General features: G+C 42.6%; 1 protein-coding gene and 1 pseudogene across 2 annotated transcripts; one reads left to right on the top strand and one right to left on the bottom strand.

The window, feature by feature from the left end:
• The first annotated feature begins 542 nt into the window (after positions 1–542).
• On the top strand, positions 543–26,214 carry NUDT15 (nudix hydrolase 15). The gene is made up of 3 exons (XM_079779621.1): positions 543–748; positions 20,134–20,330; positions 25,186–26,214. The coding sequence occupies exons 1-3, from the start codon at positions 591–593 to the stop codon at positions 25,341–25,343; spliced, it is 513 nt and encodes a 170-aa protein (XP_079635747.1). The 5' UTR covers positions 543–590; the 3' UTR covers positions 25,344–26,214.
• Positions 6,873–7,537, bottom strand: LOC307104445 (diphosphoinositol polyphosphate phosphohydrolase 2-like; annotated as a pseudogene). The gene has a single exon. The product of its transcript is annotated as a diphosphoinositol polyphosphate phosphohydrolase 2-like (transcript).
• Positions 26,215–27,900: the final 1,686 nt, after the last annotated feature.

The raw sequence follows: 27,900 nt of genomic DNA, 5'->3' as shown, positions 1-27,900 counted from the left end.
CAATTTATGATAATTTTAAAAAAAAGTAAATACTCCCCATAAAGAGAGAATTTTAGTTTGTTTTAATTACAACTCTGATTCAGCTGGGATTTTGTGTTGGTCAAAGGTAAGTAACTAGAAGTGTCTGTTTTTTCTCCCAAATAGGTTACAAACTCCCAGAACAACTTACTGTTTAGTCCTATTTCCCCCCCCATGATTTGAGAATATTTTTATTTATATTAGAGTGTTTCTACGCTATGTGTCCTTGCCCTGATACCACACTGATTTGAACTAGAGTGAGAATGGGTTTACTGTGTGCAGATCAAAGAAAAAAGGATAGGATGTGCAAAGGTACAGTTCTATAAAAGCAGGTGCCTGGGAAATGCATCAGTTGGAGGACTCAGAGTAAAGAATGTTGAAAGCACAGCAGAAGGTGTCATTAGTCAAGACGAAGACCTCGACACAGACCTTTCCAGAGCAACTGCTGTGCTTCTCAAGCTGTAACCCCTGGCGACCAGACGCCGAGCCCGCAGCCGGCGCAGGACGGGATTGGTGCGGCCCTGGGGGCGGGGCGAACGTCACCGGGACGCGGCTCGCGGTCCTCGTGCGCCATGCCGGGTGCGGCCGAGGCGCGGGCGCGCCGGCCCGGAGTCGGGGTGGGAGTTGTGGTGACCAGCTGCAGGCATCCTCGCTGTGTCCTCCTGGGAAAGAGGAAGGGGTCATTCGGAGCTGGCAGTTTCCAACTTCCCGGGGGTCACTTGGAGTTCGGGTAAGCAGCCGCGGGGCCGGCTGGGGAAGGCGGAACGCGCCCGAGCGGACCTGCGCGTTCCCGGTGCCGCGCGGCGTCCTTGGTCGCGCGTGCGCCCTGTGCTTCTCTCGGAGCGCGTAGGCGCCGGCCGACAGGGGGCGCGCGGCTGGATGGGGGCGGAAAAAGGGGGTCCTCGCCTCGTGCTTCATCCCCGCGCTGCTTACCCGCTTGTTTGTGAGATGTGTTTTCTTGGTGCTTCCACCGAAGAGGACGAAGACGGTGTTTATAAACCTGGAGCCGGCCAGCGTTGCCAGTTTAGACGTTTGCACTGTAAACGCACGCAGGGATATTGACTGGCTCCTGCCTGTGTAGGTCCAGTTGCGGACTAGTGGAACTTTGAGGCTCAGTTTCCCCATCTTTAAAATGCAGAAGGAAAACCAAGTACTCTCGACAGTCCCTCTCTTCTTTGACATCCTGTGATTTGTTGATATATCAGACAAAGATGGGCAGTTTAGAGGCAATTCTACACAGACTGAAGAAAGGTGCACTTTAAAAAATATATATTTTATTGATTTTTTTACAGAGAAGAATAGAGAGATAGAAACATTGATGAGAGAGAAACATGATTAACTGCCTCCTGCACACCCCCCACAGGGGATGTGCCTGCAACCAAGGTACATGCCCTTGACCGGAATCGAACCTGGGACCTTTCAGTTCGCAGGCCGACGCTCTATCCACTGAGCCAAACCGGTTTTGGCCCAAAAGGTTCACTTTAAGTGAGAATAAGTTTCAAGTTAATATCAGATAAATAGCATCTAAAGCATTCAGACCCAGTGCTTCTTTTCCTTTAGTATACAACGTGGAGAAAATAGTGAATCTTTATGTACCCATCACTCAGTCTGTTTTTGTCTCATTTTACTGCTCTCCCGCAGACACACACCCCTTGTTTTCCGGACTATTTCAAATTGCAGACATCCAATTATACCACCCCTACAGTATGTAACTGGAACAAACTTTTAAAAACATAACCACAATATTATTTTCACACCTAACAAAATAATGCTTTAACATCATACCCAGTCTTTGCCATTTCCCCAGTTGTCTTGAAAATGTCTTTTTACCATTTTGTACCAGTGGATATCAAAGGAAGGGCACATAATGCATGTGGTTAATAAAATTTTACAGTCTCTAACGCTAACCCTGCCGCCCCCTTTTCCCCATGGTATGTGGAAGAATATAGGTCCACCAATTTTTTTTATTGTTGAAAGTATTACATGTGTCCTTTTTCCCCCATAGACCCATTCTAGCTGTCCCCCCACCCAACCCCAGGCCTTCATCACCCTATTGTTTGAGTCCATGGGTTATGCATATATGCATACAAGTTCTTTGGTTAATTTCCCCCCTCCCCCTACCTTCCCCCTGAGATTCCCCAGTCTGTTGTTCCATGTTCTAATTCCCTTTGTTCATCAGTTTATTTTGTTCATTAGATTCCACATATGAGTGATATCATGTGATACTTGTCTTTCTCTGTCTTATTTCGCTTAGCAGAATACTCTCCAGGTCTCTCCATGCTGTCTCAAAGGGTAAAAGATCCTTTTTTACTGCTGCAGAGTAAACCATGATGTAAATGTGCTACAGCTTTCTGGTCCACTCCTCTGCTGATGGGCACTTGGGCTGTTTCCAGATCTTAGCTATTGTAAATTGCTCTGCTATGCACGTAGGGGTGCAAACATTCTTTCTGATTGGTGTTTTGGGTTTCTTAGGATATATTCCTAGAAGTGGGATCACTGGGTCAAATGGCAGTTCCATTTTTAATTTTTTGAGAAACTCCATACTGTTTTCCATAATGGCTATACCAGTCTGCATTCCCACCAGCAGTGCACGAGGGTTCCCTTTCTCCACATCCTCCCCAGCACTTGTTGTTTGTTGATTTGTTGATGGGAGCCATTCTGAAAAGTGTGAGGTGATACTTCATTGTCGTTTTAATTTGCATCTCTCTGGTGATCAGTAACTTTGAGCATTTTTTCATATGTCTTCGTTGGAGAAGTGTCTGTTCAGATCTTTTGCCCATCTTTTAATTGGATTGTTTGTCTTCCTGCTGTTAAGTTGTATGAGTTCCTTATATATTTTGGATATTAACCTTTTATCAGATGTATCATTGGCAAATATGTTCTCCCATACAGTGGGCTCCCTTTTCATTTTGTTGATGGTTTCTTTTGCTGTGCAGAAGCTTTTTATTTTGATGTAGTCCCATTTGTTTATTTTCTCCTTACGTTTCCTTTGCCCTAGGAGATGTGTGGGTAAACATATTGCTATGAGTGATGTCTGAGATTTTGCTGCCTATGGTTTCTTCTAGGATTTTTATGGTTTCATGACTTAAATTTAAGTCTTTTATCCATTTTGAGTTTATTCTTGTGTATGGTGTAAGATGGTGGTCTACTTTCATTTTTGTTGCATGTATCTGTCCAATTTTCCCAGTACCATTTATTGAAGAGACTGTTTTGACTCCATTGTATGTTCTTGCCTCCCTTCTCAAATATTAATTGAGTATAATGGCTTAGGTTGATTTCTGGGGTCTCTGTTCTGTTCTATTGACCTATATACCTGTTCTTGTGCCAGTACCAGGTTGTTTTGATTACAGTGGCTTTGTAGTATAACTTGATATCTGGTATTGTGATCCCTCCAACTCTTCTTTCTCAAGATTGCTGTGGCTATTCAGGGACTTCTTTGGTTCCATATAATTTTTGGAGTATTCTAGTTCTGGTATTTTAATAGAGATTACATTGAATCTGTAGATTGCTTTGGATATAGTGTGGACATTTTAATGATGTTAATTCTACCAATCCATGAACACACTATATTCTTCCACTTGCTTATATCTTCCTCTCTCTCTTTTTTCAACATCCTATAGTTTTTTGAGTACAAGACTTTTACCTCCTTGGTTAAGTTTATTCCTAAGTGTTTTATTTTTGTTGTTGTTGCAATGGTAAATGGGATTGTTTGTTGAGTTTCTCTTTCTGAGAATTGGTTATCCTCCTATATAATAAAAGGTTAATATGCAAATAGACCGAATGGCGAAATAATGGAACAACTGTTCGCTATGACGTGCGCCGACCACCAGGGGTGTGTGTGCAGAACATGGTGGGCATGGGCAGCAGGCGGCAGAGCGTGGAACATGGTGGGCATTGGCTGCGGCGGGATGGTGGAGCGGTGAGTGGGGGCGCCAGACAAAGGTGGGCACCGGTCACTGTCATCGGGGCGAGCCTCTGGTGGTTACTGAAAAGTCTTTGCTCTCACCCAGCATACGCACCTGCTGCCGGCGCTGGGCCTACTCGCACCCACTGCCAGCACTGGAGCCGCCACTCGCACCCGCTGCTGGCACCCGGCTCCGGTCCCAATCACTCAGCGCTGTCAGCGGGTGCGAGTGGCGGCTGCAAGCCCCGATCGTCCCTGAGGGCTTCTCCACCTCCCCCTGCTCCTGAGGGGCGATTGGGGTAGTAGTCACCACTCACACCTGCTGAAGGCGCCAGCCCCACTCGCACCTGCTGCTGGCACCGGCCCCAATCGCTCTGCGCTGTCAGCAGGTGCAAGCAGGGCTGGTCCCGTCAGTGCTTGGCAGTGATGCTGGTGGGAGCAGGGCTGCTGGCAGACGGGGGACCAGAGACCGTGGCGGGAGGGGCTGGCGGGGGTGCAGAGGATGGGCCGAGACCTGCCTCTGTGCCCACTGCAGCCTACAGTTCCTTTCAAGGTGCACAAATTCGTGCACTGGGCCCCTAGTTGGTGTATAAAAATGCCATCCATTTCTGGGTGTTAATTTTATATGCGGCTACATTGCCAAATTCATTTTTAAAACTAGTATTTTTTTGTGGAGTCTTTAGGGTTTTCTATGTACAATATCATGTCATCTGCAAATAATGAGAGTTTTACTTTCTCCTTACCAATTTGGATGCCTTTTATTTCTTCTTCTTATCTGATCGCTGTGGCTAGGACTTCCAGTGCTATGTTGAATAAGAGTGGGGAAAGCGAACATCCTTGTCTTGTTCCTGTTCTTAGGAGAAATGGTTTTAGTATTTGCCCATTGAGTATGATGTTGGCTGTAGGTTTGTCATATATGGCTCTAATTATGTTGAGATATGATTTCTCTATTCCCACTTTGCTGAGAGTTTTTATAAAAAATGGGTGTTGGATTTTGTCGAATGCTTTTTCTGCGTCTATTGATATGATCATGTGATTTTTGTCTTTCAATCTGTTTATGTGATGTATCACGTTTATTGATTTGCGGAATATTATACCAACCTTGCATCCCTGGAATAAATCCCACTTGGTTGTGGTGTATGCTCTTTCTAATATATTCCTATACCTGATTTGCTCATAATTTGTTGAGGATTTTAACATCTATGTTCATTGGGGATATTGGCTTGTAGTTATCTTTGTAGTGTCTTTATCTGGTTTTGGAATTAGGATAATGTTGGCCTCATAAAAAGAGCTTGGGAGTGTTCCTCTTCTTGGATATTTTGGAATAGTGTGAGGAGGATAGGTGTTAGTTGCTTTTTGAAGGTTTGGTAAAACTCCCCTATGAAGTATTACAGACCAGTGATTTTGTTTGCTGGGAATTTTTTTTTTTTTACTGCTTCTATTTATCAGTTGTTATTGGCCTATTCAGGTTTTTTAAAATTATTTTTTATTTTTTTGTTTAAAGTGTTACATATAGTAGTACATATATCTCCTCTTTTTTTTTCCCCATTGACCTTCCCCCAGCCTCCTCTACCCCCTGTCGCATGCCCTCATCTCACCCGCCCAGTGTCTTGTGTCTATTGGTGTGCTTATATGCATGCATGCATACAAGTCCTTTGGTTGATCTCTTCCCCCCCTCCCCAACACTCCCCAGCCTTCCCGCTGTAATTTGACAGTCTGTTCGGTGCTTTACTGCCTCTGTATCTATCTTTTTGTTCACCAGGTTATAATGTTCTTTATTTTCCATAAATGAGTGAGATCATGGGGTATTTTTCTTTCATTGCCTGGCTTATTTCACTTAACATAATGCTCTCCAGGTCCATCCATGCTGCTGCAAATGGTAAGAATTCCTTCTTTTATATAGCAGCATAGTATTCCATTGTATAGATGTACCACAGTTTTCTAATCCACTCATCTGCTGATGGGCACTTAGGCTGTTTCCAAATCTTAGCTATGGTGAATTGTGCTGCTATGAACATAGGGGTGCATATATCCTTTCTGATTGGTGTTTCTAGTTTCTTGGGATATATTCCTAGAAGTGGGATTACTGGGTCAAATGGGAGTTCCATTTTCAGTTTTTTGAGGAAACTCCATACTGTTCTCCACAGTGGCTGCACCAGTCTGCAATCCCACCAGCAGTGCACGAGGGTTCCTTTTTCTCCGCATCCTCGCCAACACTTGTCGTTTGTTGATTTGTTGATGATTGCCATTCTGACAGGTGTGAGATGGTACCGCATTGTCGTTTTGATTTGCATCTCTCGGATAATTACTGACTTTGAGCATGTTTTCATATGTCTCTTGGCCTTCCTTCTGTCTTCTTTCGAAAAGATTCTATTTAGGTCTGTTTTTTTATTGGATCATTTATCTTCCTTTTATTAAGTTGTATAAGTTGGCCTATTCAGGTTTTCTGATTCAGTTTAGGGAGATTGTATTTATTTATTTATTTATTTATTTTTAGGAATTTGTCCATTTCATTCTCATTGTCCAGCTTGTTGGCATATAGTTGTTTACAGCATTTTCTTACAATCTTTGTATTTCTGTGGTATCAGTTGTTACTTCTCCACTTTTGTCTCTAATCTTATTTATTTGGGTCCTCTCTGTTTCTTTTTTTTTTTACTATGAAAAAGTTTTCCCTTTAATATCAATTATTTTTGTAAATCCCCACAACAGAAGGATTTGTTGAATACATTAATGCTGTGAATGAGAAAACAAATTGGGGTGATAAAACATACTCACAAGTAAGGTGATCTGACAGAAACCACAGACCGACATCAAATGGACAAAAAACTGAAAAAAAAAAAAATGACAACCAAAATAACACGGAGGGTGGGATGGGGTCGGGGACATAGTTAAGGCATCTAAAAAAATGGCTTTGGCTTATTAAAATATTTTACACTATTAAAAAAATGATTCAAAAGCATCTGGAAAACATGCAAATTGCTTGAAAACCTTGTATGGAAAATTCAGACAGTTTGTAAGCGTCACTCAGATGTTTGCCAAGGAAGATAAAGAAGCCTCTCCCCATGAGATTGCACATGGTGGGAGATGCCCTCCCATTCTGTCTTATAGTAGATGGCAAGCCAGAGGTCTGTGCAGCAGTTACAAACAAGGTGTCATTGTCTGGGAGAGAAGGGACTGTGGAATTCCCATTGGATGGAGAACAACCCAGCTTTAGTTTTTCAGATACTCTGCATGCACAGGCTTATGACATTGGAGAACTTTGATGGCATCTTCTACTTTGAATTACTCTCTCCTTCTTCCTATATTAACAGAATCTTCCCAATCTTCTAATATTTCAGTGACAATGAGAACGTAGACATATGTTCAGTGCTTTTGGTCTTGGTTTTCAAATATGCCCAGGAGTCTGCTTAATTTTCCTGACTCCAGCCTCTTATAAACCTCCCTCATGGCAGCACCGCCAGGCTCCTCCTCCTGGACAATCCATTGGTCTGGGTACCGACTGCTGCTCACCAACAGCACCTCATCCTCGTGCTCGTTCCGGAAGCACAGGCACGCCACCCACTTCTTGAAGCCTTCCTGGTCGTAGGTCCTCATCTGGTTGGGCTTGAACTTCATCGTAGAGGCGGGCTCTGGTGCCTGCTTCTGCTCCAGACACTGCGGCGGGGCCCGGCTGCCGCCACCCCGCCAGGGAGTGGGGCCCTGGCGAGTTGGGCGCAGGGGTGTCAGGAGGCGAGGCAGCAGCTGGGGTGGGCAGTGAGGCCAGTCAGTCCCGGAGCCGGCGGCCGCTCCGTCGCGGGGCAAGGTGGGAGCCTGGGTCACTGGAGCCCAGGTACTGGGAAGGAAGCGCCACCTCTGCTCCGGCGCCTGCTGCTCTCCATGAAGCCCGCCGCCCGCTCGCTTCTGCTCCCTCCTGTTGCTGCCATTGCAACCGCCGCCCCGGGAAGAGCGAGGCTCCGGGGTCACACCATGAGGAGATAGTTGCAGAGACTCGCTCAGACTCTCTCTCTGTTTCTTGATGAATCTGGCTAATGGTTCATAAATCTTATTTATCTTTTCAAAGAACCAGCTCTTGGTTTCATTGATTTTTTTTTTAGATGGTATTTTTAGCTTCTATATCATTTATTTCTGGTCTAACATTTATTACTAGAGGCCCGGTGCCTGAAAATTCATGCACTGGAGGGAGGGTGTCCCTCAGCCCAGCCTGCCCCCTCTCACAGTCCGGGAGCCCTCAGGGGCGGGAGGCGACCCAGCGATCAGGGGAAGGCAACACCCCATCACACCTCTACTGCTGCCACTGCCGGCAGCGCAAGCCTCGGCCGGCCCTGGTTACCTGAGCCTTGGCAGCCCAGAGCGGCTGGGCAACCACCATCTGAGGCTTGCCTGCGCCTCGGGCCGGCCCTGAGCGGCTGGGGGGCTGAGGGGACTGGGGGGCTCCGGAGGCAGGCATGCAGAGCAGCTGGACCTGCCTGGGGGCGGACCCCACCATGCTGCACCTGCCACCCTGGCGGGGCTGAGGGAACTGGGTGCCGCCATCTTGTGGCTGTGGGCGTTGCCATCTTTGAGGGTGTGGCAGTCAATTAGCATATTCCCTCCTTATTGGCTGTGGGTGCCACCATATGTGTGAGGGTGTGATGGTCAATTAGCATATTCCCTCTTTATTATATAGGATTTCCTTCTATCTACTTTGTGCTTTTCTTATCCTCTTTCTAATTCTTTAAGTTGTAGTTTATTATTAACTAGAGGCCTGGTGCATGAAAATTCGTGCACTCTGGGGGGTCCCTCAGCCATGCCTGCACCCTCTCACAGTCTGGGACCCCTTGGGGGATGTCTGCCTGACAGCTTAGGCCCACTCCCCAGGGGATCAGGCCTAAGCTGGCAGTCAGACATCCCTCTGGCAGTCCAGGAGCCCTCGGGGGGATGTCCAACATCCTTAGCGCTGCCACAGAGGCGGGAGAGGCTCCTGCCACTGCCGCTGCGCTGGCCAGCCATGAGCTGGCTTCTGGCTGAGAGGTGCTCCCCTGTGGAAGCGCACTGACCACCATGGGGCAGCTCCTGTGTTGAGCGTCTTCCCCCTGGTGGTCAGTGTGCATCATAGCGACCAGTCGTTCCCAGTTGTTCTGCCGTTGGGGTCAATTTGCATATTACCATTTTATTATATAGGATTTATCTTGTTTCTTTTTATTTTTTTGAGAGCCAAATTTTTTATTATTTTTTATAATAAATCTTTATTGTTCAGATTATTACAGGTGTTCCTCTCCCCCCCCCCCCCATAGCTCCCCTCCACCTGATTCCCCACCCCACCCCATGCCCTTACCCCCTGCCACTGTCTTCATCCATAGGTGTAAGATTTTTGTCCAATCTCTTCCTGCACCCCTCAGACCCCCTTCCCCTTGAGAATTGTCCATCCCCTCCCTTTCTATGTCCCTGATTCTATTATATTCACCAGTCCATTCTGTTCTTCAGATTTTTTATTCACTTGATTTTTAGATTCACTTGTTGGTAGGTAGGTATTTGATGTCTTTTTGTTGTTCATAATTTTTACCTTTACCTTTTTCTTCTTCTTCCTCTTCTTAAAGAATACCCTTCAGCATTTCATGTAATCCTGGTTTGGTGGTGATGAACTCCTTTAGCTTTTTCTTGTCTGTGAAGCTCTTCGTCTGACCTTCCATTCTGAATGATAGCTTTGCCTGGTAGAGTAATCTTGGTTGTAGGTTCTTGCTGTTCATCATTTTGAATATTTCTTGCCACTCCCTTCTGGCCTGCATAGTTTCTGTTGAGAAATCAGGTGACAGTCGTATGGGTACTCCTTTGTAGGTAACTAACTGTTTTTTTCTTGCTGCTTTCAAGATTCTCTCTTTGTCTTTTGCCCTTGGCATTTTAGTTATGATGTGTCTTGGTGTGGTCCTCTTTGGATTCCTCTTGTTTGGGGTTCTGTGCACTTCCTGAGCTTGTAAGTCTATTTCTTTCACCAGGTGGGGGAAGTTTTCTGTCATTATTTCTTCAAAGAGGTTTTCAGTATCTTGCTCTCTCTCTTCTTCTGGCACCCCAAAAATTCGGATGTTGGTACGCTTAAAGCTGTCCCAGAGGCTCCTTACGCTATCCTCACACTTTTGGATTCTTCTTTCTTTCTGCCTCTCTGGTTGGGTGTTTTTTGCTTCCTCATATTCCAGATCTTTATTTCCAGATCTTTGGTTTGACTCTTGGGGTACAGTGATCTACAGTTGAGTTTCTGTATATTCTTTATTTCAGACAGTGTATGCTTAATTTCTGACTGGTCCTTTTCCATTTTTTTGGCATTCTCATTAAGGTCCTTGAAGGTCTCACTAAGTTCCTCGGAGGTCTCTTCAAGTTTCTCAGCGGTTTTTAGAGGATTCTTGAGCAACCTTATAAATGTGGTTCTGAACACTGTGTTGTCCAGTAGTTTACTTTCCTCCATCTCTCCTATTTGTGACATGCTTCGGTGTCTCCGCATTTTGGCTGCCTCCCTGTGTTGATGGAGTGGCTTTGTGTGGTCAGTGACCTATAGGGGCCGGTAGCTCAGCTTCCCCAATCACCCTAGGTGGTTGCTCTTGGTGCACCCCTTTGTGGGCTGAGTGCAAAGTCTTGGTGTAGTTAAGCCTTGATTGCTGTTGGTACACTGGGAGGAATTGACCTCCAGGCCAATTGGCTGTGAGGACCCGCTGTGTCTATAATGGAAGCACTGCTGCGCTGGAGACACGCTTATGGTACAGGACTTATTTCAGTGGGGCTTTAGTGCTCACTGAGTCCGCCTCCCGAATGTGTCACTTATGGATGTGAGGAGTTGAAATCTGGTGTGTCACACTGGCTTCTGGATCTCCAATGGGGTGCAGTTCAGCTACTGTCTGAGGCTACCCTGCAGGAGCTACAGTGAGAACTTCTGTCCTCTCCTCCCTGCTTGGAGCTTGGAGGCTTTGGAGCTGTCTGCACCGGGTTGCAAGTTTACTAGTTTAAACTGCAATAGAGAAGGCCATTCATATGCAAAAGCCGCTGCTAGGAGCTTGGGTGTGTTTGTAGATTGTGCGGGGCAGAGTCTCAGTGCGTCACTAGGCTAGGGCGTGGCAAACAGTGATGACTGGCAGTGAGCCGCCTCCTACCGTGTCCCCGCATTTCGCGCCCCAGCGCAGCCAACAGTTGTACCTCCACGCAGCTCCGCTAGTAGCCACCCTCACTCCGACCCGATGGCAGACAGCCCAGTCTCTCCCCAGAAACTGGATTTCAGAGAGATTGGGAACTTGTCTCTCTTCGGATTGAAGAAAGCAATGCCCGCGCCAGCTGGGTTCCGCCGCCAGCCCGTATCGCGCACGCTCCCCTGTACCTCAGTGTTTCAGCGTTTGTGCCCTGCTTGCTCCCCTCTCTTTCGGTCTAGTTGTAGAGCTTCCACTCAGCCAGCTTTCCCATGGTTCTGGGTGATAGACGTTCTGTCTTTTAGTTGTAGTTTTGGAAATTGTTGTGGATGGCAGCAGCCCAGATGTTTACCTACGCCGCCATCTTGGATCTCTATCTTGTTTCTTGAGGTAGGCCTGTAGTGCTATGAACTTCCCTCTAGGACTGCTTTCACTGTGTCCCATAGATTTTGGGTTGTTGTGTGCTCATTTTAATTTGTTTCCAGGAAGTTTTTTATTTCTTTATCTCTTGGGTAACCCATTCATTGATTAATAACATGCTATTTAGTCTCCATGTGTTGGAATGTTTTTGGGTGTAATTGCTTTAGTTGGTTTCTGATTTTATTCCATTGTGATCTGAGAAGATGCTTGATATGATTTAAATTTTCTTGAACTTGTAGAGACTTGTTTTGTGCCCTAACATGTGGTCTGTCTTTGAGAATGACCCATGTGCACTCGAGAAGAATGTACATTCTATACCTTTGAGGTGAAGTGGTCTATAAATGTCAATTAAATCCATCTGATCCAGTGTATCATTTACAGTCACTGTTTCCTTGTTAATTTTTTGTCTGGAAGATTTATCCAGTGAAGTCAGTGGGGTGTTAAAGTCCCCTACTATGACTGTATTGCTATCAATCCCTCCCTTAAACTCCTCTAGAAGTTTTTTTTATATATTTAGGTGTTCCTGTACTGGGTGCATATATGTTTATCAGGTTTATAAACTCTTGTTGCATCGATCCCTTTAGTATTATGTAGTTACCTTTGTTGTCTCTTTTGATGGCCTTCATTTTGAAGTCTATTTTGTCAGATATGAGGGTTGCTACTCCAGCTTTTTTTTTGTTTCTATTTGCATGGAAACTTTTTTTCAATCCCTTCATCTCATCCTGTGTGTCTTTTGTTCTGAGTTGGGTCTCTTGTAGACAGCACATAATTGGGTCATGTATTTGAATCCATTCAGCTATCCTATGTCTTTTGATTGGAGCATTTAACCCTTTTACATTTAAGGTTATTGTTGATAGGTACTTATTTATTGCCATTTTAATTCTGTACCAATGTTTCTTTCTCTCTCTCTTTCTTCTCATTACACCAGTCTCTTTAGCATTTCTTGCAATGATGGTTTGGTGATTATATACTCCTTTAGCCTTTTTTTTTTGGGGGGGGGGGGTCTGGGAAGCTCTTTATTTCACCATCAATTTTGAATGATAGTCTTGTTGGATATAGTAAACTTGATTTCAGATCCTTGCTTTTCATTACCTTGAATACATTATGCCATTCCCTTCTGGCCTGTAGAGTTTCTGATGAGAAATCAGGTGACAGCCTTATGGGAACTCCTGTGTAGGTAACAGTTTGCTTTTCTCTTGCTGCCTTTAAGATTCTCTCTTTGTCTTTAATTTTTGGCATTTTAATTATGATGTATCAGAGCGTGGGCCTTTTAGGGTTCTTCTTGCTTGGGACTCTCTGTGCCTCCTGAACTTGTGTGACTTTTTTTTCCCCACCAGGTTAGGGAAGTTTTCTGCCATTATTTAGTCAAACACGTTTTCTATCCCTTGCTAACTTTCATCTCCTTTTGGTATTCCAATGATGTGAATATTATAATGTTTCATGTTGTTCCACAGCTCCCTTAAGTTGTCCCCTGTTTTTAATTTTTTTTTCTTTTTGGTTTTCTGATTGAGTGATTTTTTCCTACCTTGTCTTCTAATTCATTGATCCGATCATTGGCTTCCCCTAATCTGCTGTGTATTCCTTCCAATGTGCTCTTTATTAGTGCTGTGTCGTTCTTCATAGTTTTTATATCTTTATTCATATTGGTGAGCATCTCTGCCACCATTATTATGAATACTTTGTCTGATAAATTTCTTATCTTCATTTCATTTAGCTCTTCTTCTGTAGAATTCTCTTGTTCTTTCATTTGAGGTTTGTTTTTTGTCTCCCCATTTTGGCTACCTATTAGGTAGATCTGCTACAACTTCCAATCTCTAGTGCAGGACAATGTCAGATGCTGTTTGTGACGGGCCCTGATTCCCCTGTTCGGAGCTATCAGCAACCCACAGGTTGTGGCTCCCTCTGCTGGGGCTGAGTGCCTTTGGAAAGGACCATGGTGTGCACCACGGTCTGCTTTTCCTAATTTCGTGCCCAGGATTAGATCACACAAATACTTAAAGCCTCCAGAGACCTGCCTCTGCCTGCAGTCCCATTGACACTCAGACTTGATTAGCCTTAGGCTATTGACTACAGCAAGCATGTCAAACTCGTGGCCCGCATGCAGCCCACAACAAATATTTTTGGAGCCCAGCCAATATGATAGTATGTAAGAAAAGTTTTAATAAAAATTTCGTAACTTAATTTTTACAATAACCTGTTACACATAATTATTAATAACGAACTACAACGTTTGCTAATGACTGATTACTATAATCACATTGCATTCATTTCCCTTACGTGCCTTATGCGCAGGCGTACCCTTTCTCTCCATTAATACTAGCAGTGAATATTTTAGCAGCCAATTGCCATGTCATTAGTCTTGGACTGACTTGTTTGGTGTGCGCAACAGGAAATGTTTCACTTTCGGAGGACAAGAAAAATAGGTTTATTTGCATTACTCTTATTAATTTGTGCAGTTATTCAGGGTCTGGTAAGTTAATGTTCAAGAAAAAGTATTAATTTTATTAAAATGTTCTGTTATTTTATGTTATTGATTACTCATTTATTTTAGCCCTTTGTATTCAGCATGTCTCTATCAAAATAAACCTACTTTTTATGAAAATTGAAGCTTTTGTTTTTTGCGGCCCACATAAACTTAAACCTTGTTTATTTGGCCCGTGTGAGCCTTTGAGTTTGACATGCTTGGGCTACAGGGTGGAGCGAGAGGTCTTCCAACAGGGTGAGGCCTTGCCTTCCCCTTAGGCAAAAACTGCCTGAATAGCAAAGGTCTTCTGCAGCTTGAGGAATGACTCAGCACAGCAAACTGGGGCGGCTGCCCCCTGAGCTCCAAGCCCAGTGCCCCGAGTCCTGACTTTTGCTCACACTGCTCCAGTCCTTTCTGCTCCCTCTGCCAGAGCCCAGGGAGAGTGGCTGCACATGAAATTTTATGCATTGGCCCTTTAAGAGGTGCCTGCATTTCCAGCTATCTCTTGTTGGCAGACAGCCACCCTGCTTCTTCTCACTGCCAGATGTTAAGTGGGCACTGTTCTCACTCTGGTGCTCTGGGATGGGGAGCCCAGCTTGGGGATTAGACTCAGAGTTCTCAATGGGAACCCCCCACAGCCGAGGTGTCCCTCTGGAACTTCAGCTGCTGTCTGTGGGAGTCCGGCCAGCCCTTTCACACCTCTGCCCTTCCTACCAGTCTCTATGTGGTCTTCACTTTCCATCCTTGATTTTCAGGGTTCTCTCCAGCTGGTCTTTAGTTGATTTTTCAGGGTGGTTTTTCTGTAATTTAATTGTATTTCCAGTTTGGTCCTGGGAGAGTGTTAGTGTAGTTTCCACTTACTCCACCAGCATTTTGGAATCCCCTGGTTCACCTATTTTTATAAAATGGTAGAAGTAGGGAAATTATACTAGTGAGCTTTTTTTTTTGGAGAAATTTTATGAGTTTATTTGAGCCAAACTGATGATATTTGCTGGAGAGCAAGATCTCAAATTCTCTGATCCTAGTGCCTTTTAATCAGACTTCGTTCTTTATAAACTATGGAATTCTTATGATCTTTACCATATGGAATTTTTTAATGGTCTTCAGAATTTAAAAAGCATCTGTAAGTTTATAATTATCAGGGAATTAAGGTAAACCATCAGTTAATAAATAATAAAATTTCTAGATGAAGAAACAAGTTGCCCAGATGGCACATCATATAACTTTGTAAATTGTTTTTGTGCATTAGACAAAATTAGATCACAAACTAAGCTCTACTTTGAATGTATAATTACTAGATAAATGACTAGAGATAGCAATCTTAACAATAACACAAGATAATATTGAAGTCTTGACTGAATTATTGACTGATAAGAGCCAACATTGGACTGTAATGAGTTTTACTAAGTGCTAGATATCATGCTAAGTTCTTCACATGTATGTTTTTACTTACCTTTATACAGTATAACTGTTATACTGAGTGGGCTAAATTTTAGGAAAAGACCCCAGGAAATGGCTTTATTTTCTCCTGTTGTTTACTTTTTTTTTTTAAAATATATTTTTATTGATTTTTTACAGAGAGAGAGGGAGAGGGATAGAGAGCTAGAAACATCGATGAGAGAGAAACATCGACCAGCTGCCTCCTGCACACCCCCTACCGGGGATGTGCCCACAACCAATGTACATGCCCTTGACCGGAATCGAACCTGGGACCTTTCGGTCCGCAGGCCGACGCTCTATCCACTGAGCCAAACCGGTTTTGGCTCTCCTGTTGTTTTCAAACATAATTTGTTTTTCCCATTTCTGCTGCTTCATGATATTTCCTGTAAATTCTGTTGTTTTCCTGTCTCTTGATTATAAAAATAAATCACATTTGGCAATTATGATCCACTTTCTTTCTTTTTTTTTTTAATTTAAATAAATCTTTATTGTTCAGATTATTACAATTGTTTCTCCTTTTTTCCCCCCAGATCTCCCCATTACCCGGTTCCCTCCCCCCCCACCCGTTGTCCTTATCCATAGGTGTATGATTTTTGTCCAGTCTCTTCCCATACCCCCCACACAGACACCCCTTTCCCCCTGAGAATTATCAATCCACTCCCATTCTATGCCTCTGATTCTATTATGTTCACCAGTTTATTCTGTTCCTCAGATTTTGAATTCACTTGATTTTTAGAATCACTTGTTGATAGATATTTGTTGTTCATAATTTTTATCTTTACTTTTTTCTTCTTTTTCCTCTTTTTAAAGAATACCTTTCAGCATTTCATATAATACTGGTTTGGTGGTGATGAACTCCTTTAGCTTTTTCTTATCTGTGAAGCTCTTCGTCTGCCCTTCTATTCTGAATGATAACTTTGCTGGGTAGAGTAGTCTTGGTTGTAGGTTCTTGCTATTCATCACTTTGAATATTTCTTGCCATTCCCGTCTGGCCTGCATAGTTTCTGTTGAGAAATCAGCTGACAGTCGTATGGGTGCTCCCTTGTAGGTAACTAACTGTTTTTCTCTTGCTGCTTGTAAGATTCTCTCTTTGTCTTTTGCCCTTGGCATTTTAATTATGATGTGTCTTGGTGTGGTCCTCTTTGGATTCCTCTTGTTTGGGGTTCTGTGCGCTTCCTGAACTTGTATGTCTATTTCTTTCACCAGGTGGGGGAAGTTTTCTGTCATTATTTCTTCAAATAGGTTTTCAGTATCTTGCTCTCTCTCTTCTGGCACCCCAAAAATTCGGATATTGGTACGCTTAAAGCCATCCTGGAGGCTCCTTATGCTATCCTCACACTTTTGGATTCTTCTTTCCTTCCGCCTCTCTGGTTGGGTGTTTTTTTCTTCCTCATATTCCAGATCTTTGGTTTGACTCTTCGGGTGCGGTGGTCTACTCTGTATATTCTTTATTTCAGACAGTGTATGCATAATTTCTGACTGGTCCTTTTCCATTTTTTTGGTATTCTCATTAAGGTCCTTGAAGGTCTCTTCAAGTTTATCAGCGGTTTTTAGAAGATTCTTGAGTAACCTTATAAATATGGTTCTGAACACTGTATCGTCCATTAGTTTGCTTTCATCTATCTCTCCTACTTGTGACATACTGCGATGTCTCCACATTTTGGCTGCCTCCCTGTGTTGATGGAGTGGCTTTGTGTGGTCGGTGACCTATAGGGGCCGGTAGCTCAGTTTCCCCAATCACTCTAGGTGGTCGCTCTTGGTACTCCCCTTTGTGGGCTGAGTGGAAAATCTTGGTGTAGTTAAAAGCCCTGATTGCTGTTGGTACACTGGGAGGAATTGACCTCCGGTCCCATTGGTTGTGAGGGCCTGCTTTGTCTATAACGGAAGAATTGCTGTGCTGGAGACACAGTAGGGCTTTGGTGCTCACTGAGTCTGCCTCTTGAATGTGTCCCTTATGAGAGTGGTTGAAATCTGGTGTCGTCCACACCGACAGAAAAGTCACTCTCACTCTCCGACCGATGGCCGAGAGTCCCGTAGGCGTCTGGGTCCCCCCGCGTGTCCCCAGAAACTGGAGTTCAGAGTGGTTGGGATTGTTGGTTTCACTGGCGGGAATTGATCTCCAAGCCAGTTGGCTGTGAGGATCAGCAGTGTCTCCGCTGGGAGAGCTTCTGTGCTCAGCTTGGATGGGGCGGAGTTTCAGGGTGGCGCAGACAAGCTTTGGTTTCCCATCTGCTCCACCCTAAGAGGGGCGGTTTCTCTGTGCCCGAATTAATGGCTGCGCGCCTCTGAGAGAAGGCAGCTTTCGAGCCTCTCCCGCTGCCTAACAGACCAGTTTCTCCCCAGCTGGGGCTGGATTTCAGTGCAGACCGGAGGTTTTGTTTTTCTCCCGAACGAGAAATCCAGCCACTGGGAGGGCTGTGCTCAGCTTGGATGGGGCGGAGTCTCAGAATGGTGCAGACAAACTTGGTTTCCGTCCTCGCCGCCCTAAGAGGGCAGGTTTCTCCGTGCCCGAATTAATGGCTGCGCGCCTCTGAGAGAAGGCAGCTTTCGAGCCTCTCCCGCTGCCAAACAGACCAGTTTCTCCCCGACTGCAGCTGGATTTCAGTGCAGTCGGGAGGTTTTGTTTTTCTCCCAAATGAGAAAGCTAGCCATGCAGCGTCTGCTGCCCTCCCTCTCCGTGGGCTGCGAGCAAGCCTGCTGTGTATTCAGCCGCCCGCCCTTTCCGCACTCACGGATCTCCGTACCTCCACAGCTCCTGAGGCTCAGTGTCCCCCTCTCTTTTTTTCTCTAGTTATAGGTTTTCCACTCTGCCAGCTTTCCGGTGGTTCTGGATGGTGTGCGCTCTGTTTTCCAGTTGTAGTTTCAAAATTGTTGTGGTAGGCAACAGTTAGGTGTTTACCTTATGCCGCCATCTTCGTTTTCCCTATGATCCACTTTCGAGTATTTATCTCTGATCTGTGAGGGGAAAGGAGGTGTGAGCCATTGTTTTGCTCTTTTTCCATTTACTCCTCACTGTTTCTAATTTCTTTACTTCTACAGAATATTGGGGAAGGAGGGAAGTGGGCAAACCTTTTAAGGACTGGTGCTGCTATAATCCATCAATTGGTGCTCTCTGGGTACATTATTCATCCGTGTGCTCTCTTCTCAGGATGTGTTTGTTGGTTGTCTGGAAGTCTTTCAAAGATTTCTACACCACACAGTTCCCTGACATAGGTGACTGACTTATTATGACACTAGTTCCCCTCTGCTAGCTCTTGCTTTTAGCATACTACCCTACGTTTTCTTTTTGCTGGGATACCCAGCAGTCTGTTGGCCTATAGGAAATTCACAATGGGAATAATGCATTCACTGCTGCCCTTTTTCCTGCTTGGCCCATAGGAAATTCACAATGGGAATAATGCGTTCATTGCTGCCCTTTTTCCTGCTTGGCCTATAGGAAATTCACAATGGGAATAATGCATTCACTGCTGCCCTTTTTCCTGCTTGGCCCATAGGAAATTCACAATGGGAATAATGCGTTCATTGCTGCCCTTTTTCCTTGCTCATTTATTGTGGGCTGCTCTAGCCAGTCTCCTTCCTTCCAAATTTCCAAAATGGGGATAAGTATCAGCTTCTGTGTTCACATGCATCCCTACACACCAAGGGATACATTTCAGACTTACCCAAGAGCTCTTAACCCTCCTGCCACCTCTACTCTGATGCATTGGGATAGGCCTGTGAGTTTCTGCAACTCACCGTGCAGGTCTTCAGCAGGGGAGTGTCACGGCCAGTATCTCCTTCATGAGAGTCACACGCAGTCTCCAGGACCAATTCTCCTGGAGTTCCCTCACTTGATTTGGGGGCAGAGTTGGCCCCTCATCAGGATGAAGAGAAACATTCCTACCAAGGTGAAAACTCACAACTTTTCTCCCTCCAGAGATCTCCTGATTTTCAATGTAGACTGGGAAGGGTGAGTAGTCCGCCCTTTCTTAGCAAACCCTAGAGTTCACATGGCATGTTTGCTCTTTTGTTGTCCTCTGTAATTTAGAGTTGCATACTGCCTGTTGTTCTCAATTTTGAGGCTTAAACTGAAATTCTGAGACTATAGGCAAGAGACATAGTCCACTTCTTGATACACTTACAACAACCCCATGAGAAACTAACATTCTTCTCTTTTTACTTATCCAAGGTAGGAAGTAATGTACTTCAAACTCAAACCTAGGTCTAATTGACTTCAAAGCCTGTGCTCTTAACTAATATACCAAACTGTTTCCTGGTTGCATAATGCTTCCAGGCATCTGAACTAGTACTGAATTGACTAAATGTTCACTTAAAAACAAAAATTTAGGGAGAAACCAAGATGGCGGCATAGGTAATCACCTATACTTGCTGCCTCTCACAACCACATCAAAACCACAACTAAACAGCAGAACAACTACCACCCAGACCGTGGGAAAGTATGCTGTCCCTCACTCAGACACACACACACACACACACACACTCACTCTCTCTCCCTCACTGCCATCCTTCTGGCCACCATCCTAAATGTTCACTTTTTGTTATTCAATATGAAGTCCTTTTTCTCTCCTGATAACTAGATACAGGATATACAGAATGTCAAAGGCAGGGTTTGATTTATTGTTTAAAGAATGAACCAATTACAGTTATTTTTGCTTTACACTAGGAATATCTAGCCAAGTATTTCTGGCAAAAACAAATTAAATGAATAGAATTGAATACAGTAGTATGTTTCTGTTTTCCAGTGAAAGCTGGGAAGAATGTGCTCAAAGGGAAACCTGGGAAGAAGCAGCTCTTCACCTGAAAAATGTTCGCTTTGCCTCTGTTGTGAATTCTTTCATTGAGAAGGAGAATTACCATTATGTCACTATACTAATGAAAGGAGAGGTGGATGTGACTCATGATTCAGAACCTAAGAATGTAGAGCCTGAAAAAAATGAAAGTAAGAGAATTATCTTTAGTAATGCATTTTTTAAAATTTAGACAAGTACTAGTATATCTTCTGAAGGAATATTACATTATGTTGCCACATAGATTCTCTTCACATAGAAATATAGATATACTTAAATCCTGGAATCACAAGGACATAACAGGAAAGAGAACTGGCGCCTGAGTTGGTTTGCATTTTGATGCTTCCACTTAGAAATGTGTGATCTTGGAGAAGTTATTATCCTCTATGCCTCTTTTGTCATCTGTGATAATAGTAACTACCTCAGATGGGTTGTTGTAAGGGGAAAATGAGTTAATACATTTAAGAACCTAGTGAGCACAGTAAGTATTCAGTAAATGTTAGTTTTATTCTTAGTATTTAATTTTTTTACAAAGTATAATTTTAAGTATAACATTTAATGTGTCTTTCTCAGTTTTCTCACCTGTGCAAGAGAGGTAATAATTTTCTTTTATAGAGAATGATTAACCTGACAAAACAGTTATCTGTTCCTCTGTGTTGAATTGTGTGCTCTGGAAATTTTAATGGCAATAACTGATGTTTATTATTTACTCCATGTTAAGCATTCTTCTAAAGGGTTTACATGTTTCATCTCTTCAAATCTGATAAAACTCCATGAGAAAAGGAACTAAAGAGAAAAATATCAAACTTACTAATTATATTATTTTCCATATGAAACTTTATTCAAGTGGTCTCATGTAGTGGAAATATTTCATTTCTTTTCTCTTACGGAAGACTCTTTTCATTCAATAAATATCCACTGAGAACTGTGTGCTGGACACTGTTCTAGACAGGCACTAAAGAAACAGTGGTGTATAGAAGTCCCTGCCCTCCTGGGATTTACAACTTAGTAGGGGGAAAGGCGGCAAGTTAGCAGATATTTTATAATTGTAATGATAAGGAATAAGAAAGAAAAACTGTGTAAGGATAGTGGTGCATGTGTGCCGTGTTAGGAACGGCCTTTGAGAAGGGGACATGTATACAAAAGCCTGGAGGAAGTGATATTTATAGAATGAATAAATCATATCTAACCTGTTTTAGAGATTAATTTGATTGAATGAACAGAAGCAATGTTCTACCCGAAAGTCTATTGAGTCATACACATTTTTAAAAAAGTAACTACTTGGAATCACCTAAAATGAACTAGCAAAGTCTGAGCTGAGTTGTTTTTACTCACAAAACTTCGGACACCAAATACGTTTTTTCCCCTCATACCAACCAGTTCTCCAACTCTCCAAAAATCAACTGGATGGCCTATATTTCAATTCAATTCTGACACTATCTATCCAGAGTTGCCCTCAGATCCCAAAAGTTAAAGAGCTCTGTCCCACAGACTGCCCCACTTCAAACACCATGCAGAAGTCCTGGCCTCCTGTAATTTTGACCACATAACTGTACATCAGGGGTTCCCACAGCTCCCTTCTCAGGTTCAATAATTTGCCAAAATGGCCCACAGAACTCAGAAAAATGTTTTACTTACATTACCAGTTTCTTATAAAGGATATAACTCAGGAACAGACAAATGGAAGAGATGCATAGGGTGAGGCGTCTGGGAGGGGTAAGGAGCTTTCATGCCCTCTCCAGGTGGGCATGCTACCCTCCCACCATCTTGATGTGTTTACAAACTCGAAAGCTCTCCAAACTGAGTTGTGTAAGGTTTTTATGAAGGTTCCATTACATAAGAACTTATGATTGATTAAAATATTGCCTATTGGTGATTATCTCAATCTCCCTTTCCCTCCCCCCTAAGGTAGGGCTAGAGGGTAGGGCTGAAAGTTCCAACCCTCTAATCAATCCTTGGTCTTTCTGGTAACCAGCCCCCATCCTCAAGCTTTCTAGGGGCCCCCAGCTACCAGTCATCTTATTAGCATAAACTTATGGTTGAAAGGGGTGTTTTATGGATAACAAAGATGATTCTCTCATCTCTATCACTCAGGACATTAGGATAAAGCTCCAAAGTCACTGGCTACCACAGCCTTTAGTCACAGGTGTCGTTCACCCTGCGGGCCCTCGTTCCATTTTTCAGTCGTTCTCCTGCCCTGTCTGGCCTTCGGAGGGATTTGAGTTGGCAAACCCTGGTTCAAATAATAACTTCTCATCTTGCTCTTCTGAGCTGCAGACTTATATTTCTAGTTGCCTTCTAGATATCTTTCACTAATGCTCAGAAGTTATCTCAAATTTAGCTCAATAATTCAACTTCAGATCATACTTTTCTTCCTTTAATGAACTTTGAATCTATAAAGAACAGACATTTTGGCTCATTCATCTTTGACTCTTCCAGGCCTGACACTATGCCTGGCTTGTAATCAGTGCTAGAATATGTTGAAGAAAGGAACAAAGGAATGAATATGCAAGCAAACCTCTTCCTGTGAGGTTCTCTAATATAGTATCTAGATTGGCCTACTTTTTTGTTTTAAACATTTTTTATCCTCACCCCAGGATATATTTATTTTTAGAAAGAGAGGAGGAAGGGAGAGGAGAAGAGAGGGGAGGGGAGGGGAGGGGAGGGGAGGGGGCCATTGATGTGAGAAACATACATAACACCCAGAATCAAATGCACAACCTAGGTGTGTGCACTGACTGGGAATGGAATTCGCAACATTTTGGTGTACAGGACCATGCTTCAACTGCAGCCACCTGGCGAGGGCCTACTTTTTAAATAACTTCTAAAAAATTACTATTCTACTTTGTTACTATATTACTGTATGTATTCTTCCCCCCTAAAATATAGTAATTTTAAGTAGTTTATATATATTTGTGATTCTTTTTATTCATTTACATAACCTTTTGAACTTGTCCGCCTTCATTTTTTTTAAAATATATTTTATTGATTTTTTACAGAGAGGAAGAGAGAAGGATAGAGAGTTAGAAACATTGATGAGAGAGAAACATCGACCAGCTGCCTCTTGCACACCCCCTACTGGGGATGTGCCCGCAACTAAGGTACATGCCCTTGACCGGAATCGAACCTGGGACCCTTGAGTCCGCAGGCCGACGCTCTATCCACTGAGCCAAACCAGTTTCGGCTGTCCGCCTTCATTTTGTTGAGTCTCTGACATGCTAGTAAGCTCAAATCAATCGGTGTGATTTTATAAGCCCCAAGGTTACTAGCATCAAATCAGAGTTGGTCAGAAACACTTGCTCCTCTTTCCATCTCTTAGTAATAATATAGCAGAAATTATTTTCTCTTTTTTCCCAGTTGCAACCTAACCAAGGTGCAATGCTTGGTGAGTCTTTATTTTATTTATAAGGTAGAGATACAGTCTCTGTCCCATGTTTATCAGGTCCTGGATCTGGATGTCCTGCTTCAATTTACCAATTACTGCATCTTTCCTCCAACCAACTGATCATCATTAAGAGGGTCATCCAGATACTTTTCTAGGAGATAGGATACACTTAACAGACAGCTCTCTTGAGACTCAGTTAATTTACCATCTTGCAACACTTTGTTGGGCAATATCTATCTGCCCCTCTCCCTGCCCCTCTCCTCTCTCTGTTAGTGTGTGCTCACAGTTGCTAATTAGCCCTTCCTGAACTTACTCCAGTTTCATGGATTATCTGTTCCCTGCCTTCCCAGAGTAAAACTACATGTTCTATTTATAGCCAGAGAAATAGTTAATGGAAGAAACAGTACTTATACATAGATATATTCATGTATTCATAAACTTATTTAGAACATGGAGTATACATATAATAAAAGGCTAATATGCAAATTGTCCCCTCAACCAGGAGTTCAAGCAGGAGTTCCACCAGGAGGCGGGGTGGGCCAGCCAACCGCCCTCGGCCCCTCCCCCCAGCCATCCCCACTCCCGACAGGCCTCCCCCACCCCGATTGGGGGTGGGGGTGCGGGGTGGGGGTGGCCGGCCAACCGCCTGCGGCCCCTCCCGCTGCCCGGCCCGGGCAATGGGCCCCGATTGGGGCGGGCCGGCCGGACCCCACCTGTGCATGAATTCGTACACCAGGCCTCTAGTATTTATATATTCACCCATCATGAGCATTTGTGCTTTATGTTACTTAAATAAAAGAAAATGCCATTTCCCTAGAATATTTTTTTCTAGGATTTCATGTATTTTAAACTAACAGACACTGTTAATATCTTTCTTGCTAAAATAGCTTAAAGAAATGAGTCCTCTCTATATTTGTCTTTCAATCTTAAGATATACTGTGGCACAGAATATTTTTTATTCTCTGTATAGTTTCCATTACTTTTTTTAAGAGATGGAGGAGAGCTTAGAAATTCTGTAATCTACCTTAATATTTTAGGTGAGGAAACTGGTATATTTTAATGTAGTGTACCCTCTAGTACTGTGGTCGCCGAACTGCGGCTCGCGAGCCACATGCGGCTCTTTGGCCCCTTGAGTGTGGCTCTTCCACAAAATACCACGGCCTGGGCGAGTCTATTTTGAAGAAGTGGTGTTAGAAGAAGTTTAAGTTTAAAAAATTTGGCTCTCAAAAGAAATTTCAACTGTTGTACTGTTGATATTTGGCTCTGTTGACTAATGAGTTTGCCGACCACTGCTCTAGTATATCAAGTTCTGTGCATTTTGTTTAGCCAGATATTTAAATGAAAATTGAATCAAACTAAATCTGGATTTTACCACAGTGTGGATCTTGTAAACTTGGCTTCATGTTCAAATAATGGCATATTTGAAATGATTACATTTTCTTTTTAAGATCATCATTCCAAATGCAAATTATTTGCATAGCATCACTATTGTACCTTCTTTTATAGGTAGGTGATTATTTTTAAATTTAATTAATTTTTAAAGTATAGGTTAACTTGCCAAAATAAATAACCTTTGTTTCCTTTCAAATTAAGTAAGTTGATTTGGTATCTTTCTTTTTTAGGTTGGGAGTGGGTTCCTTGGGAAGAATTTCCTCCACTGGACCAGCTTTTCTGGGCACTACGTTGTTTAAAGGAACAAGGTTATGATCCATTTAAAGAAGATTTGGACCATCTGGTAGGATACAAAGGAAATCATCTCTGGATGAACAAGATTAACTGATTAAAAAAAAAAAAAAGACAAAATAAGGTCCAGAGAATGAAAAATACCTGTATTTCAGAGCAACTCCATTTTATCTAAAAAGTCCCATATCATTACCAGTTTGTTTTCAGTCTCTTAATATGCTTACCACCCTTTCAGCCAGTACGTATGAAAAATTTCCTGGGATTGTATTATGATTTATATTCCAGACTCAGAAAATGTATTAAATGGTGATATTGTGATTAATCTGCTTTCCATATTTCACTATGATATTTTCTGTGTAGTTTGTCATTATCAACTTGCATGGAGTGCAATAGAATTTGCCTTAGTGTTTCAGTTCAAATACAGATCCTAATTCAGATGCTAACACTATATGCCTGTAGTAGAATATATCATGTTTGTTGATTTTTCTCTTCTGTTTTATCTAAGACAAAAGGTTTTTGGTAATATATTGTGATAGTCCTTTTAATTAGAGTGAACAGGACAGGTTATTAGGGTATATTTCCTAGGTTTCTGATTGGGAACCTAAACCAAGAGAAGTGAGAAATACCTCCTAGGATCTGTATTCTATCATTAGCAAGACATCTAATTTTGGATTTCTCTCTTAATCTCCTTGAGATCCAGTATTCTTAAATGTAAAATAGGGAGATTAGAGCAGTGGTTCTCAAATGTGATTTGGGGAAGTCCTTGAGCCCTTTGAAGGATACTCAAGATCCAAGCTGTTTTTTTAATACTAAGACATGATTTGCCTTTTTTACTCTCCTTTCCTGAGTCTACTGAGGAGTTTCTCAGTGCTGCGTGATTTGTGCTAACAGACTGAATGCAAAAGCAGATATGAGAATTCAGCTCTCTTCTATTAAACCACATATTAAAGACATTTGCAAAAATGTAAGACAGTGCCTTTTTCATTTTTTTGTTTGTTTTAGAAAACGTTATTTTTCATAAAAGTTATTTAACATTTGACGGGTTTTATTTGTAAATGAATTAATAACATTTTAAAAATATTTCCAGTTTTAATTCCTAATATGATAAACTAGTAGCCCTGCGCAGGAATCCGTGTGCCAGTAGCTCGCTGCCGCCCTCCTGTAGCTCCCCCCTCCCCCCCCCCCGCTCTTCCCCTCATAGCTTGCTGCCCTCCCCACTCCTGTAGCTCTCTGCTGTCCGCTTGTAGCTTGCTGCCCCACCCTCCTGCTGCTCCGTGATCCAGTCATTACACGGTTGGTCATTACGCTTCACATCATAACGACCGTTTGCATATTACATCTTTATTATATAGGATGTCACTGATAAAATCCTACAAAAACCAAAACTCTTTGGGGGTACCCAGTAATTTTTAAGAATATAAAGGGATTCAAATAAAAAAGTTTAAGAACTGCTAGATTAGATCACACGTTTACTTCTTTTTCTTTATGAGCCCACTTCTGTAAAATCCTATGCTTCTTTTAGAGCTGGTTACATTTGAATTTTTTCCTTTAAAAAGACTCAAGTATTACTATAATACATGCTACAAAAGAATCTTTTCTCCAAAAACTGGATATCATTTTTTAAGTTCTTATTTGCTTGCTTTTTCAAAATTATATGTGTACATTGTATAATTCACCACTTATAAATTTCATTTTCTATTAATTTTCAAATACTTTTCTTGATATTAGAATGTTTGAGGAGCTCAACTATAATAAGTGTATATTCCTTGAACTTCAGATAAACTGATGAATGTCACAGTTTTCTGCTCCTATTTGATTACTCCATATCCTTCTGTGGCTTGCTCATTATTTTTACTCCCTTCTTCAGTTGACTTAATTCCTGTCCCTGACTTCTTCCTGCATGGTAGACATGTGAGGCTAGATAAGAAGAACCCAGACAAGTCCTATAGGTGAAACTCTACCATAGGTTTATTTCAAATGTCGTTGGTTAGAAATTTATTGAGATATCTATTTATGCTGTACTTTTAAAAAAAAATTCTTTATTGTTGAAAGTATTACATATGTCTCCTTTTCCCCCATTGACCTCTCCCCACCTGCTCCTGCCCCCAGCACATGCCCTCATTCCCCCTACTATGCTGTACTTTTCTAAGCAGATATTTTATAGCTTCAAAAACTTGTCACAAACCTATAGAGTTTTACCAGGTCTTCTACTTTAAATTTTTAGTAGATAGAATGAGGAGCTTGGGAGGGTTTTTTGTTTTTTTTTTTAACCCAACTAGACATGAAGGTTTATTACAATGGAAAGAAAAAACTAACCCAAACTCTTATTTATAGGAAAAAATAAAAAGATAAGAGTTTTATAATAGAAGGGAATTGCATTTACCTCAACATCTAATATTTTCAGTTGGTATCCAGTAATCACTTGGTAGATATATCTGTAAATAAGTGAATGAATGGAGCAGTATTTAGAACTCTTAAGTAAACAGTTAACTCTTAGATGGTTTGAGAATTTCCTTTATTAGAAAAAACCAATGCTGACTACTAGCAATGTTGTCACATAAAATGAAATGTCAGCTGGAGTTCCTGAAGTATACTTCACTCTGCCAGGATACTGGGGAGTCGGAAAGACCTCTTCATCTACTTCCTAAATCAAG

Source organism: Cnephaeus nilssonii (assembly GCF_951640355.1).
Source record: "Cnephaeus nilssonii genome assembly, chromosome: 8".
Lineage (NCBI taxonomy): Eukaryota > Metazoa > Chordata > Mammalia > Chiroptera > Vespertilionidae > Cnephaeus > Cnephaeus nilssonii.
Note: the sequence above shows the minus strand (reverse complement) of the source record. Positions and strands in the feature narration are given on the sequence as shown.